We start from the raw sequence: 14,928 nt of genomic DNA, 5'->3' as shown, positions 1-14,928 counted from the left end.
GGTCCGCAAAGGGCGAGCGGGTTGCTCAGCGCTTATTCGCTACACGCACGTGTTAGTTCTTTTCCTCGCAACATCACAAGTTAGTGGGCAGCAGACTTCTCACTTTGCAGAGAAGGACACTGAGGTTCCAAGAAGGAATGTACTTTCCCCCAGATCACACAGCTACCCAACGGCACTGAGCCACACAGACCCCGCAGGGGCCGAAGCCAAAAGGGGCGGGTGAGCGGCTCTGAGCGGAGGCCGAGAGCTGGGTGTGAGGAGCAAGGGAGTGGTGCAACTGGGAGCGGAGAGGGGGGCCGAGACCAGGTGGGCTTGCTGGAGAGATGGGGGCCGGAGCCGGGGTGAGGCTGAAGGGGCGAGGTCACGGGGGCTGGGAACGAATCCGTAAGAGAAAACACAAAGCGCGTGCAGGAGGGGCGCGGAGGTGGGGCACCCGGGCGGTGGGAGGGAAGCAAACGTGGGAGGCCCAGGAGAGGGATGAAAGGGGGCGTGGCCGTGGAGGGGCCGGGAGGGAGAAGCAGCCGAGAAACTTCCAGGGAGGCCGGGTCGGTGCAGAGCCACGACAGAGCTCTCAGGGGCTGGGCGGGCTGGGGGCGGGGCTGAGGAGCCCGGCTAGAGGCGGAGCTCTCGGGCTGGGCGGGCTGGGGGCGGAGCCTAGGGGCGCGGTGAGGGGCGGAGCTCCCGGGCTCGGAGGCCTGGTGGCGGGGCCGAGGAGCCCGGCGAAGGGCCGGGGGCGGGGCAGTGACTCAGGGGCGGAGTTCTCGGGCTGGGAGGCCTGGGGGTGGGGCTGGGGAGCCCGGCGAGGGGCCTGGGCCGGGCTGTCCAGGCTAAGGTGGTGGTTGGAGGGGGAGCCAAGAGGCTGGAAGGCCAGGGGCGGGGCGGCGCGGAGGGGGCGGGGCGTGCGGAGGCCCCGACGGCGCTCGGCGGGCTGTGAGGCCGGCCGAGCTCCGTGCAGCGAGCGCCCCCCGCGCCCCGCTCCGGCAGTCCCGGCGCCCCTGCCCCGCGCCCGCCATGCCCGAGCAGCTCAGCGTCGCCGAGTTCCTGGCCGTCACCGCGGAGGACCTCAGCTCCCCGGCCGGGGCCGCCGCCTTTGCCGCCAAGATGCCCCGGTGCCGGGGGGCGGCCCTGGCGCGGGAGGAGGTGAGGAGGCCGAGGCGGGAGGGGTCGGGGGTCCCGGCAGGGCTTCTCCTTGACCTTTACGGGCGTGACCGGAGCTGCGATGGCCCTTACCGCGCCCCAGAAACCTGACTCCTCTCCAGATATGTGAGAACCGAGTGCATCTCAAACTTCGGCGTCCTCACTGTCGAGTCCCGGGGAGGGCCCGAGGGACTTTTTGTGCGGGTGGCCTTGAGGTCATCTCGATGACGGACTTCACAGGTCGGGGTCATAACCCCAGTGCTCTTGTTGACCCGACCCGTCGCATTCGTGTTTGTTCAGCGCCTCACTGCATCTGTTTGGGTTTTCATCTTCGGAGCCCCACAAGTTTGCTCCACAAGTCACTCCCCTCCTGGAAAACAGGCCTTCCCGCCTCAGTCCTGAACTTAACTTCTCCCCGGCTGCAGGGAGGCCCCCTCCCCCTGGCTGCTGGTTCTGAGATTTGGCCGGCGCTTGTGGAATGAATGCGAATGAGAAGGCGCCAGGAGCCGGGGTTCACCTTGGCCAGGCTGTTGGCAAGTTTGTAGTCTCCCCTCCCCTCCCCTTTTCTCTTTGTCTTTCCCAGCAACGCGTCCCAGGCCTTTTCTTTCGCCCTTGCAGGCTGCCCCACCCCATTCCCGTCTGCGCTGGAGTTCATTCCTCTTCTCCCGACCTGCTGCACTCTGCCGGGCCTCCTCTGCGGGGACTGTTCTAGGGCAGACACCCTGTGGCTTTGGGCCAAGGGAGAATAATGTGGTTGTGCATCCCCCTTTCAGAGGATGCCCCGAATTGGGTGGACTTCAGCAGGAGCTCTCATCTTCCATCCCTCATCATATAAGAGTATTGAGCGCCTACTGTGTGGCACATACAAAGCTCAATAGTTCATAATACCCTGGGCCAGTGTCTTGAGGAGTATCTCCTTCTCTGCCTCTCCCTGGCAGGCTGAACCCCCATCCCAGAGTCTGTGTGCATCTCTCTCTAGGGGTGATAGAGGATTGTGGAAAGAGCATTGACTTTGCGAGAGGCAGAGCTGTGTTCAAATTCTGGCCCTGCAGTTTGCCAGCTGGGTGAGCTTGGGTATGTGACCTGATCTGTTTGAGCCTCACTTTTGGCAGCTATAAAATGAGATAATAATGTTTACCTCACAGGGCTATGGTATTATATGTCAGTGAGTGTAAAGCATGCATCTTGATAAATGGGATGATTATCAGGTTAATTGATGGACCTTTTTAGACAGTGACCGGGTCTCTTGTGTCCCCATTTCTCTCACAGAGCCTAGCCTAGGGCATTGCACATAGTAGGGTTACAGGCTTTCATTAAAATAAGAAGCAGCCGATGACCTTTTGGCTTCTTTCCTCGGGCAGAACCAGTAACTTGGAGTCCACCGCCTATGAATGTGGATTCTGTGTTTCTGGGAGGTTCACAGGGAAACTGTCATCCTGACGGGAGGGTGCTTCCTGAGGGTTGTCTTCATAGCCTCACATTTCGTGACCTGGAAGAGTTCAGTGCCACTGGCATCCTTAGGCCTTTCACAGTTCACCCTCCTCTCCAGGTTGTTCATTAAAATGTTAAATCAGAGCAGGAGCAGGGGAAGGGACTGGACTATGAACCTTTCTCCAGGGACAGAAATGCCCATTTGTGCCTCTGCATCTGGCCTTGCCGGGCTGGTGTGTGTTAGCACTTGTGTGTGCTGGGGAACGAGCGGGGGGGGCGGGGGGGCGGGGGGGAGTAGCAGGGGGAGCCCTTGGAACGGGTCTGGAGGCTGTCGTAGACTCTGGTCAGGACTCAGCTTTGCGCCAGTTCAGGCCAGGCAAAAATCCGGCCTCGTTGGCCTTCAGGACTTTGGTTTGGTGCATGCGAGTGAGGGTTTGTTTTTACAGCAGAAAGCCTGGAGCACCCAAACACAGCTTTTCTCTTCAGCATTTCAGTGTCCGAAAAGTTAGAGTCTGACCTTTGGATTGGACTTTCCTGAGGTTTCCTGTTTGATTTTGCATTCATGTTTCTATTTACATGCAGTTTGAGGCTGGCATCCGCCGACCCCCTACTCCCCAGCTCCCCCACTCCACCCCTACCCCCATTCTGGGCATGACTAACCCACCCCCAGGCTTGAAGCTCCATTTGGCTGAATTAAAAGGCGACATTCTTAAAGCAAGTCTTCCAGTCCCCGCTGGTTTCCTGGGAGTAACTAGAGACTCTGTCCTGGGACTTGCAGCCCTTTTTTGCAGTCCTACTAGGAGGGACTCTGGGCAGGTGAAAACTAGAATGTCAGCATTGAGCAACCGTTTAAGATAGAGATCACCTAGAAACTCTCATTTAAGTTGGAGAAACTGATGTCCAGAGAGTACAAGAGACTTTTCCAAGCTCCTACCTCTGGGTAGTAGAGGAATTGGCATTGCCACCCAAATATTCTAACCCCTGGTCCTATTCTGTTTCCTTCTTTTTTTTTTTTTTAAAGATTTTATTTATTTATTTGACAGAGAGAGACACAGCGAGAGAGAGAGCACAAGCAGGGGGAGTGGGAGAGGGAGAAGCAGGCTTCCCGCGGAGCAGGGAGCCTGATGCGGGGCTCGATCCCAGGACCCTGGGATCATGACCTGAGCCGAAGGCAGACGCTTAATGACTGAGCCACCCAGGCGCCCCCTATTCTGTTTCCTTCTAAAGTGCAAATGCCTGTTCTCCCTACGTAACTTCTCTGAACCTCAGTTACTCCACCCTTAAAATGGGTCTAATAATCCCTCCTTGCTTTCCCCTCTAGGTTGTGAAAGTTTGTTTTTAATTGTGAAACAGTATACAAATGTGAGGGAATATTAAGACAAATAATCATTCTGTCAACCACCTCTTTCCTGTTCTGGGCCCCTTTCCAGTCATCATCTTACTGGTATTCACAAGAACACAGGTGAAAATGGGCCCAAGAAGGTTAAGGCAGCCACCTAGTGTCCCATAGTGGGTCTGTCTGACTCTAAATGTATTCTCTATCCAGTTCTCCATGCCATTTCTGGGCTAAGCACCAAGGACACAGAGATGCTGCTCTGGTTTGCTGGCTGGTTGGGGAGATGTGGCCTATCTTAGGGAGATAAGTAGGAATCCCAGGAGTCTGTCCTGAGTGCCTAGAGAAAAGTACAGAAAGGTGCCATAAGAGGCCAGTGGGGTGTGGGAGTGTGAGAATAGTGAGGACTGGTGCAGTCAGGGAGAGCTTCCTGGAGAAGGTGACTTCCAGATGGGTCTTGAAAAATGGAAGAACTCCATTATTCAGTGGAGAGGGTAAGTGAGTGAATTTGGAGACTGGTGGGAAGAGAGCATATTCAGTAACCAAGTAAGCCACTTTGACCAGTGCTGAGAATTCATGCTGTATTGTGCATCTCAAACTACTAGTGAACTTATATCTCCTACTAGATCTTAGATAAAGCAGCCTTCCACAAATAGGAGATCTTCCAAGGCTTGTGTCTCATATATTTATTTGAAGGTTAATGAAGTTTTAATTGCACAAAGGACATGATAATTTTTTATTAAGTTTTAAATTTTAATCCCAATATAGTTAACATATAGTGTTATAAGGACATAATCATTTATAATTAAAACATATAAAAACATAAAAGAAAAGGCAAAAGTCACCTCTGATCATGCCTCACAACCCTTATACTCTCCCCAGAGGTAATTGCTGTGGAAATGTGTGTTTCCCAATACATTATCATAAGGGGGTGGTGGTTAGGAGGAATGTTTACCTCGATTAGTATCATGTCCTATATTACATAGCTCATATTTTATTGGAGTCAGATTTTTCGTTTCCTTTGTGGTTTTGCTTTTTTTTTTTTAAGATTTTATTTATTTTTTGACAGAGAGACAGTGAGAGAGGGAACACAAGCAGGGGGAGTGGGAGAGGGAGAAGCAGGCTCCCCGCTGAGCAGGGAGCCTGACATAGTGCTCGATCCCAGGACCCTGGGATCATGACCGGAGCCGAAGGCAGACACCTATCGACTGAGCCACCCAGGCGCCCCTTTCTTTTTTTTTTTTTTTTTTTTTTGAATCTTGCTTTAGAAAGAATTTTGTTGCTAATACTCTTATGACTTATATCCTGCTTCATCATTTGTCTTTATTTGTTTTACAAAAAAATAATAAAGATTATGTAATCTTCGAGATTGTTTGCAAGAAACATAAGCCCTCTCAAGCTGTTTATGTTGAAGGGAAACTTGTTTTAAGGAATTAGAGGTGCCTCCTGGGACCGAAGCGTGGCAAGTAATAGTAGACCACACCAGGGCCTCACTTGAAGGCTGGGAAGTCGTCACGAACAAAGGCAGCTGCTTCATCATTCTGACTCCCTCCCCTGTGCTTCTTTCTGCACATCTGAACAGTGCTTTTGCTCACTTGTCATCACACAGGCCCTGGAGGGTATCATACAATCTTCTGGGGAAGAAGGCGGCTTCAGCCCCCACATTCCCGTGACCTCACTGGTCTCGTGTCTGAAGGTAACCAAGCTGGTCTTTGTGTCCCGCTTCCCGGTTCCTGGCGGAGAGGTTGATGGCCTGGCTCAGCTTCTGGATTGGTTCTAGAAAATGGGTTTCCACCCCTGGTTTCATGTAGCTACAGAGACCTGTGCTTTGGGAGGGAACGCTTCTCAGAGAAGAGGGGCAGAGCCTGGAAAGTCCCTGCCCCCCACACATCCATGGCAATTGTGCTTTGTTTGGCACATTCTAAGATCCAGGGAGAGGCATGGTGCTCATCCTGCTTTCTGCCTACTTGGTTATCCAGGTTATCCAGGTGATGGAACCCTGTTTGCAAAGCTCAGGTTTAGTGGAATTAAAAAGATGGAGAGCTAGGGGCGTCTGGGTGGCTCAGTTGGTTGGGCATCCAGCTCTTGATCTCATCTTGGGTCTTGATCTCAGGGTTGTGAGTTCAGGCCCTGAGTTGGGCTGTGTTGGGCGTGGAGCCTGCTTAAAAAAAAAAAAAAAAAAAAAAAGATGGAGAGCTAGAGGGTGTAGCATGACTTGGAAGGCTGTGACTGCCAATTCGTCACTTCGGCTTTTTGCTGGACACTGGGGAGCAGTGAACCCAATCATGTTGTCCAAGGAATGGATGAGGCCAGTCCTGCTGAGGGACACAGCAGCCAGCATAGGGCCTTTGGGACTGCTCAGTGCCAGGACCTGTATTATGCATTGGGTGGACACACTGCTTATTAAAAGAAATACAGGCCTTGCTCTGTTGTGCTTACAAGTCTTCTGGGCAAGACAGCTAGTAGACAGATAACAAGTAAGTAATTGCATGTTGTGATAAGGGGCATGAAGGCTCATCCTCCTGGTCAAGGCCTTCCTTGGGGTTTGGTCCTGGGTCCTCATTTCTTTGCATGCTAGCCCCTCCCTGAGCAATCTCATCAACACCCCTGGCTTCGGCTCTCTCTCTTCTTTAAGTGACTCACTCACACATTGGTATATCCAGCTCAGACCCTCGTGTTCAGCTGCTCACTTGGCGGTTTCACTTAGAAATCTCAACATGTCCAAAACCACACTCATGACTTCCTCCACAGGCTGGCCCTTCTAGTATCCCTTCTCCGTGAGTTATACCTCCCTCTATTCTGTTAACACCAGCCAGAAACCTTGTACCTCCACACACATCCTTCACACCAAGGGTCACCAGTTCTATAAACATCTCCGCAGGCTACCCACTTCTCTACATCCCGACCCTGGTCCAGACCACCATCACCTCTCCCCTGGTGCACTACAGTGGCCTCCTAATTTGTTTCTCTGCTTTTATTCTAGCTCAGTTCTCCCTAATAGCACTGTATCTCTCCCCTTTGCAGCACATATCATAGATATATTTTGTATTTATCTGAATGATGTTATTAAAATCTGATTTCTCACTAGATTTTGACCTCCATGAGAATAGAATCGAATCTCAGCACTGTACCCCTGGTATTTACCATAACACCATAGTAGGTGCTCAAAAAATATTGGTTGAATAACGAATAAATAAAAGAAGAAAACTAAAAAGGAGCATTAATAGAGAATAATGATGTGAGGGTGCTCCAGATCAAGGGAACAGCTTAAGCAAAGGCCCTGAGGCAGTAAAGAACCTAAAGTATCTGTGATACTGAAAGGAGGCCAGAGGGGCAGAAGCTTGGTGATGAGCAGATGGAAGAGCAGGACCAGCTGAGTTTGGGAAGGCAGGCAGGGGCTAGATCATATTCAAGCTTGTAGGCCCTGGTAGCAGGTTTGGATTTTATCTATTTTGCAGGCAAGCAGCATGATCCAATTTCTGTTCTAGAAAGATCATATCAGCTGCCGTGTGGAGATCAGATCAGAGGGAGCAGGAGAAAACTCAAGGACGCTGTTGCAGCTGTTCATGGAAGAGATGATAGAAGTGTGGCTAGGGCCGTGATTGGTGGAGGAGAGAAGTGGACAGATTTTAGAAGTATTTTATAAGTGGTAACGTCAAGACTTGTTGATAGAGTACGTGGTGGGGGGGTGGTCAAGAACGGTCCCCAGCTTCCTAAGGAAGAGTGTCATTTACCCTTTCCTAGGAAGGGGAAATCTGGGAGAGAAACAGGTTTGGGGGAAAGTCAAGAATCCTGTTTGTACAATCTTATAGGTCTTTGAGACATCCAAGTGGAGATGTCAAGAAGGCGTTTGGATATCTGAGTTTGTTTGTTTGTTTTGGATATATGAGTCTGGAGATGAAAGGAGTGGGCTGGAGATCACATTGGAGAGTTGTCAGAGTTGAGATAGTGAGTATCAAACTTGGATCTGTGTAAGATATCATTCGCAGAGCGTCTAATTCAGCAGCTGTATCTTTTTTAGGCCTCTTATTGCAAGCAACAGAAACCAACCTGAGCTGCTTCACACAAAAAAGGAGTTCACTGAAAGGGAATATTCAGTAGGGCACAGAATTTCTGGGAAGCTGGAGAGCTGGGCTGAGGTGGCAGGCAGGATCTCAGCCAAAATCACTCCACTGAGCCAGTTTGGCAAGGACAGTGCTGCCATGCGCTAAATGCCACAGCTTGTTACTGCCACTGTCCTTGGAGACTGGGCTCCTTCATTGCTGTCGCCACCAGCATGAGAACGGATCCTCCACTCTCTGCTCCTGACTCAGAGTCTGCAGTGAGTGCCTGCTTGGCCGAGCCTCACTCACACACCTGGAGCTGCAAGGGAGTCTGGAACAGCAAGAATTTAGACTCAGCTTTTGCAGGAGGCAAGCTCTGCCAAGACTTGCACCGCAAGTAATTTCGCAGATGGAGAAAGGAGATTCAGACACCAGACTGGCAAAGAGTGGCACATGTCCTTGGCCGGTTTGGCAGCAACCGTGGGGGTGTCTGGGAATCTGCATTTTATTTTTATTTTTTTTAAAGATTTTATTTATTTATTTGACAGAGAGAGACACAGCGAGAGAGGGAACACAAGCAGGGGGAGTGGGAGAGGGAGAAGCAAGCTCCCCGCAGAGCAGGGAGCCCGATGCGGGACTCGATCCCAGGACCCTGGGATCATGACCTGAGCTGAAGGCAGTCGCTTAACCAACTGAGCCACCCAGGCACCCGGGAATCTGCATTTTAACTAGCACCCCAGGAGATGCTCATGCAGGCGGTCCATGGACCACATGTGCTTACATTGCATTGGTTGGTGTTGAAGGCTGAGGGAATGGATGAGATCACCCAGGGAGAGGAATGAAGAGAGCCCCAGGTCCAAGCTCTGGGGAGCTCCCGGGCTGAGAGATTAGGAGGGGAAGAGTAGCTAATGAAGGAGGCTGAGAAGGAGCTGCCACTGGGGAAGGAGGGAACTCAAGAGGGAAAAGTGCCCCGGAAGCCAGGAGAGGAATGTTTCGAGGAGGGAGCCATGCTCAGCTCAGTCACACGCTGCCTAGCTGTCCAGAGGCAAAATAGGAAAATGGCAGACATAATGGAGGTGGCTGAAGAACAGGTTATGAGCAGGGCCAGTGCTGGCTTCCCCACTATACTGGCCTGGACTGATTTGAGCAGCGGGCCGATGAGTTCTCCTGGGATGGGGAGCAGAGACGGGGGATGATGGCTGGGGACCTGTGCCAAGAGGGTTTTCTAGGATGGCCTTAGAACGCAGCCCTGGCTGAACCCAACCTCTTCCCATACCTGCCTCTGTACAAGGGCAGAGGGCCTTCCCGGAGCGTTCGCCTCAGGCCCAGCCTTGTAGAGTCTTCTCCCCTCTCTAAATTTCAGTCTTCAGTGTTCACTTCCTTGCCTGACATTCAGCTGTTTTGGGCCACTGAGGTGAAGCGAGCAGGTTTGAGGACAGAAACTGGAACTTCAGGGCATGGCAGAAGGAAAATGCTTTTTCCAAAGGCAGTTTGGTAGTCTAGTCCTCAGACAGATGTTGTTGCTAGAAGATCCCTTTTTTTTTTTTTTAAGATTTTTATTTATTTGTTAGAGAGAGAGTGAGCGAGCAGGGGGAGGGACAGAGGGAGAGGGAGAGAGAGAACCTCAAGCAGACTCCCCACTGAGCATGGAGCCCAACGCAAGGCTTGATCTCATGACCCTGAGATCATGACCTGAGCCGAAACCAAGAGCCAGAGGTTCAACCAGCTGAGCCACCTAGGCGCTCTGCTAGAAGATTCTTTCAATGGGACTAGTGCCTGGGCCCAGAGCACATGAGGCAGTGAGGCCCATGGAGGAACAGTGAGTTCCCCAGGCTCTGGGGCAGAGCCCTGGGCGCCCTCTGTCCTGGGAACATTGTGACTGGGCCTCACTGGGGTCAGTGAGTGGGCCTCACTGTGGAGGGTACGGGAGGCTGACCTGGGAACAGCTGCTAAATGCTCTCCAACTCAGCTGGCTTTTGACCTTGACTGAGCTTTTAAGAACTTCAGATGCCATAGGCTCCACCCAGACCCACTTTATGAGAATCTCCCAGGGGTGAGGCCTGGGCAACTGAGCAGTTCAGAAGTTCCCCAGGCGACTGCTGAACAGTCAGGGTGAAAACGATTGTGGTAAGCTATGGCATGCCCACGTAAGGTTGCTGAACTTACCGAACACGGCTGTGTGCAAAGGCAGAAAGGTAGGTTCTGAGGGCATGGAGATGACAAGACAAGGCCCCAGTCTGGAAAGGAGAAGGACTTACGCCCATGGAAAGCTGGTGGACAACCCACAGCATACAGAAATGTGGCTGAGGTCTATGGAGAGAGTCCAAGGACTGACGTCAGACAAACCTGGGTTTGAATTCCCATTGGCTGCATAACCTCAGGCAAATGACTTCACCTTTCTGAGTCTCAGTCTCCCCATCTGTAAATCATGGGCAATGATAACTATCTTGTGGGGTCGTTCAAGGGGATTACATATAAAGCATCTAGTATATCCGTGGCACGTAACAGATGCTTAACTTTTTAAAAGTCCCTTTTAGGGGTGCCTGGGTGGCTCAGATGGTTAAGCGTCTGCCTTTGGCTCAGATCATGACCCCAGAGTCCTGTTCGAGCCCCAGGTCGGGCTCCCTGCTCAGCAGGGAGTCTGCTTCTCCCTCTTCCTCTGCCTCTCCCCCTGCTCATGCTCTCTCTCTCTGTATCTCTGTCTCGAATAAATAAAAAATTCTTTAAAAAATAAATAAATAAAAGTTCCTTTTACTAAAAACACAATTACACCTGCACATGGGCTAGCTAAAGAGATCAGGAGCCACACAGGGAAAACGAGGTCATTGCAACAGGGATGAAGCCACTCCAAGTGAGCGCTAAAATTGTCTGGGCCATCCTGGCACCAGAGCAAAAAGAGGACTTTTGTGTCCCCTGCGGGTGTCCAGGAGTGAAGAGCTGAGCCCCATTCTGGACAAGGCAGGTTCTTCCCTCAGCTCTGCTCTTTGCTGCCTCTCACCCGTTCATTTCTTCATCAAACGTTTATTGAGAGCCTCCGTGAGTCTCAGTCCTGACTACACGTTACAGTCCCCAGGGTTGCTTTTAGGTAGATTTCTTAAAAGTGAGATAAAATTCACCATTTTAACCATTTTAAAGCATGCAGGTCCGTGGTCTTTATTCACGGTACTGTACAGACACCACCTCTTACTCCAGAACATCTCCTCACCCCAAAAAGAAATGCCGTGCTCCTTAGGAGTCACTCCCCACTGTCCCCTCCCCCAGCCCCTGGCCGCTCTCTGTCCCTCTGGATTGGCCTATTCTGAATATTTCATGTCAGTGGAATCCTCCAATATGTGGCCTTTTGGGTCTGGCTTCTTTCAGTTAGCGTCATGTTTGCAAGGTTCTTCCATGTCATCTGGGTTGCTTTAAAAGCAATAAAAATAAGAACAGCAAACACAGCAGGCAGTGCTGTAAGCGGTTCCCAAATCTCACCCCTGTAATCCCCGCAAGGAAGTGAAGGCACAGCTTAGTAAACGGGGTCGCCAGATAACATGCAGGATGCCTGTGCAGTATCTGGGACGTATTTATCCTAAAAAATTATTCATTGATGATCTGAAATTCAAATATAGCTGCACGTCCTCTGTTTATATTTGCTGTGTCTGGCAGCTCTATTAGCAGTAAGTGGCAAAGCCAGGATTTGGACTTGGCAGTTCAAAGCCCTTGGGAGTGCTTGACCTCTCACTCCGTGGGTCACGCCTGACTCTGATTTAACAGGTCTCAAGTGAGGCTCTGGCATCCTTACTTTTTTTTTTTTAAGGTTTTTTTATTTGTTTATTTGAGACACAGAGATACAGCGAGAGAAGGAACACAAGCAGGGGGAGCAGGAGAGGGAGAAGCAGGCTTCCCACTGAGCAGGGAGCCCGACGTAGGGCTCGAGCCCAGGACCCTGGGATCATGACCTGAGCCGAAGGCAGATGCTTAACGACTGAGCCACCCAGGCGCCCTGCATCCTTACTTCTTGAAGTGTTCCAGGTGATTCCCCTGGCAGCCGGGGGGTGTGGGTCTCAGGGCCTGGGAGTACAGAGAAGATGTTTGCTGGGCAGGAGAGCTAGCCTGCCCCCCTCCCTATATGCAGGGCACTGGGCTACGGGCTGGAATGCCTGACTGCATGCAGTCCTGTGAGATAGATGCTGTTATTATCCCATTTGACAGATGGAGAAATAGAGGCTCTGAGAAGCTAAGTCACTTGCTCCAGGTCACCCAGCTAAGACTCCCGGAAGAGAATTTGGACCTCAAAACAGTGTGATGTGAAAGCTGGAGTCCTGAGCCCTTGCTGCCTTTTCTGTGTTCGCATAGGGCCTTGCTGATATTCATCCATTCATTCACTCAGTTATTCATTCCACAGATGTTTGTGGCTACTCAAGTGCTGGGCCCTGCGCTGGGTGTTGTGGATGCAAAGGCAAATGAGCCAATCCCTGCCCTTTGGGTCTTCAGCCCCAGAGGGAGGTCAGACATGTGTGGTACAAAAGGGCCACAAATGCCCCGATAAAAGGCTGACGTGGGCACAGGGAAGCATAAAGGCAGGAGGGATGGGTTCTGGAGGGGCCGGTTCTCTTGAGGTAGGGAGGTGGTGACCTAAGCAGAGTCTGGGAAGACTAAGTGTCTGCAAGGTTGGATGGGGGAGGGACTGTCCAGGCAGCGGGAACAGCATGAGCAAAGTCTTGGCGGCTGGCAAGAGCCTGGCATGTTGAGGAAATTGCAGAGCTGGGTAGGACTGGGGTTTATGGGATCAGTGATTGGTATCCAGTTGGGCGCAGGGAGGGGATTCATCCAGGCCAATAAAGGAACTAGAGAATGGGAGGCAGGGGACCTTTGGCTCCTCTATCCAGGGAGGGCAGGCCAGGCTGTCTGCAGAGTTGGGTGGAATTCAGGGCTTGGGGCCAGGAGTCAGACGGGAATCTAAGGCGATCGGTCCGGCAGAGTTCTTGCTCTCTTAGCTCATCGCTGCCTAGCAGTCTCCCGAGAAAAATCCCAGCCAGGAAACTTGGGGTTTGCAGAGGCCTCGGCTTACGTTGAGGGTGCGGCTCCCTTCCTGCAACCCCTCTTCCTCCCCACTTCCCACCACCCTGCAAGGGGCAGCTGGTGAGGCCGAGCAGCTTCCCTGGCTGGGGAGACATCTGCAGGGGCCCAACTGAGGGGGCCCACGGCCAGTCACGGGCTCCAGCAGCGCAGGAAGGAAAACAGCGAGAGGCTGAGGGACCCTGAAATAATAAATGTCCGAGCTGGCAGGAGCCTTCCACATCCCGCCCAACCCCTTCGTTCCAGACTCCAGATGGGAGCCGAGGAGTCAGTCCGGGAGGGAAGGAGACTGAACAAGGTCACAGCAGGGGCAGGGGTAGAGCTGGGCCCGGGTCCTGGCTCCCAGGCTCTGCAGTTTAGCTAGTGCAGGGGCTGCGGGCAGGCAAGGCTAGGACCCCTCCACATGGGGGATGCAGAGGGGAGCTACAAAGAGCCCTGCCCTGCTCTCTGGCATCTCCTTCTGACTGCCCCAGCCCGGACTCTTGGGTCCTGGGGGGCGGGGGCCTTGCCCGTCCAGATGAAAACCATTTGGAGACTGCTCTCGCTGGTGCCTGAGGTTGGAGCAGCCTTGCAGGATACGATGAACAGGACTCCAAGTCCCAGAACATTGACCTGGAAAGGGATTTAGCACTCATGTCCATCAACCCTAAGGTGTACAGATGGGGAAACTGAGGCACAAGAGGAAGGAACGTGCTCAGAGGGACACAGAGGGGCTAGTGGCAGAGGCAGGCCTAAATTCAGTCCCTTTCCCTTCCCTCAAAATGTTTCTGCATTACCTCTCAAGATGCCTGACATCCACCGTTAGAAAAAAAATATGGCCTAGGGGCTCCTGGGTGGTCAGTAGGTTAAGCGTCTGCCTTCAGCTCAGGTAATGATCCCAGGGCCCTGGGGTCAAGCCCCACGTCGGGCTCCTTGCTCAGCGAGGAGTCTGCTTCTCCCTCTCTCCCCGCAGCTCCCCCTGCTTGTGCTCTCTCTCTCTCTCTGCGCCAAATAAATAAATAAATAAATAATTGATTGATTAAAATCTTAAAAAAAAAAAAGAAAGAAAAAATATGGCCTCATTTAATCTTCACAGTAGTGCTCACAGAGATAACAGGCTCAGCCAGGTGGGATTTACCTCATGGTTTGCTGTAGCATGATAGTGAGAGAAGGCTCTGGAAATTAAGGACTCTACACTTCCTGGAGCTGCCTACGTGACCTTGAGCTAGGTGCCTAATCTACCCCAGCCTTGGTTTCCTCATCTGTAAAATGGGAAGGATAATAACTACCTTTCAGGGCCGTTGGGAGGAACGAATGAGGTAAACATAAACTGTCTGCCCCAACGTGATCATTCAGTGAGAAGGGGGGGGGTGGTTGGATTCATGTTAGTAAGTAGACTCACTCTGGGACCTTGGAATCCAAGTCCTTCCTGTTATGTGTGATCAGCTTTGGGTTGGGCTGGGCTGTGTTCCCGATCACCCTGTCGTGCCTGGAGGATGAGTCTGCACCCCTTTCTCCCACTTGGACACGGGTCTGCAGCCAAGCCCTAGAGCTGATCTTTCTACCATAAGAATTTACCACATCACTCCTGTCTTGTCCAGAGCCCTGTGGGTGCTCCCCTTCACCTGTGGGGTAAAACCTAGGAGTTTGGTTAAAAGTATGGACTCCGGAGCCCGACACCCGGGGTGTAAGTCTAAGTTCCACCACTTACTAGTTGTACGACCTGGGCAAATACCAAAACTTCCCTGGGCCTCAGTTTTCTCATCTGTAAAACCTCCTGGGGTTATTGATAGGATTACATGAAATGGGACAAAGTATGTCACATGTGGTAGAGCACGCGACTCTTGATCCTGGGGTTGTGAGTTGGAGCCCCACGTTGGGGATAGAGATGACTTAATAAAAGCATCTGCTCAGCTCTCACTGTGAGCTTGGTCTTCCAGTGGGTCA

The 14,928-nt window shown here is 52.0% G+C and overlaps 1 protein-coding gene across 1 annotated transcript in view; it reads left to right on the top strand.

Moving 5' to 3' along the window:
- Window positions 1-821: 821 nt before the first annotated feature.
- ASAP3 (ArfGAP with SH3 domain, ankyrin repeat and PH domain 3) overlaps window positions 822-14,928 on the top strand; it is a 49,804-nt gene continuing 35,697 nt past the window's right edge. The window contains 1 exon segment of the mRNA XM_021684117.1: window positions 822-1,140. Within this exon segment, the coding sequence (XP_021539792.1) occupies window positions 1,012-1,140 (129 nt within the window). The 5' untranslated portion in view covers window positions 822-1,011.

Source organism: Neomonachus schauinslandi, chromosome 4 (assembly GCF_002201575.2).
Source record: "Neomonachus schauinslandi chromosome 4, ASM220157v2, whole genome shotgun sequence".
Lineage (NCBI taxonomy): Eukaryota > Metazoa > Chordata > Mammalia > Carnivora > Phocidae > Neomonachus > Neomonachus schauinslandi.
The sequence above is the reverse complement of the archived record's forward strand: the minus strand, read 5'-3'. Positions and strand labels throughout refer to the sequence as shown.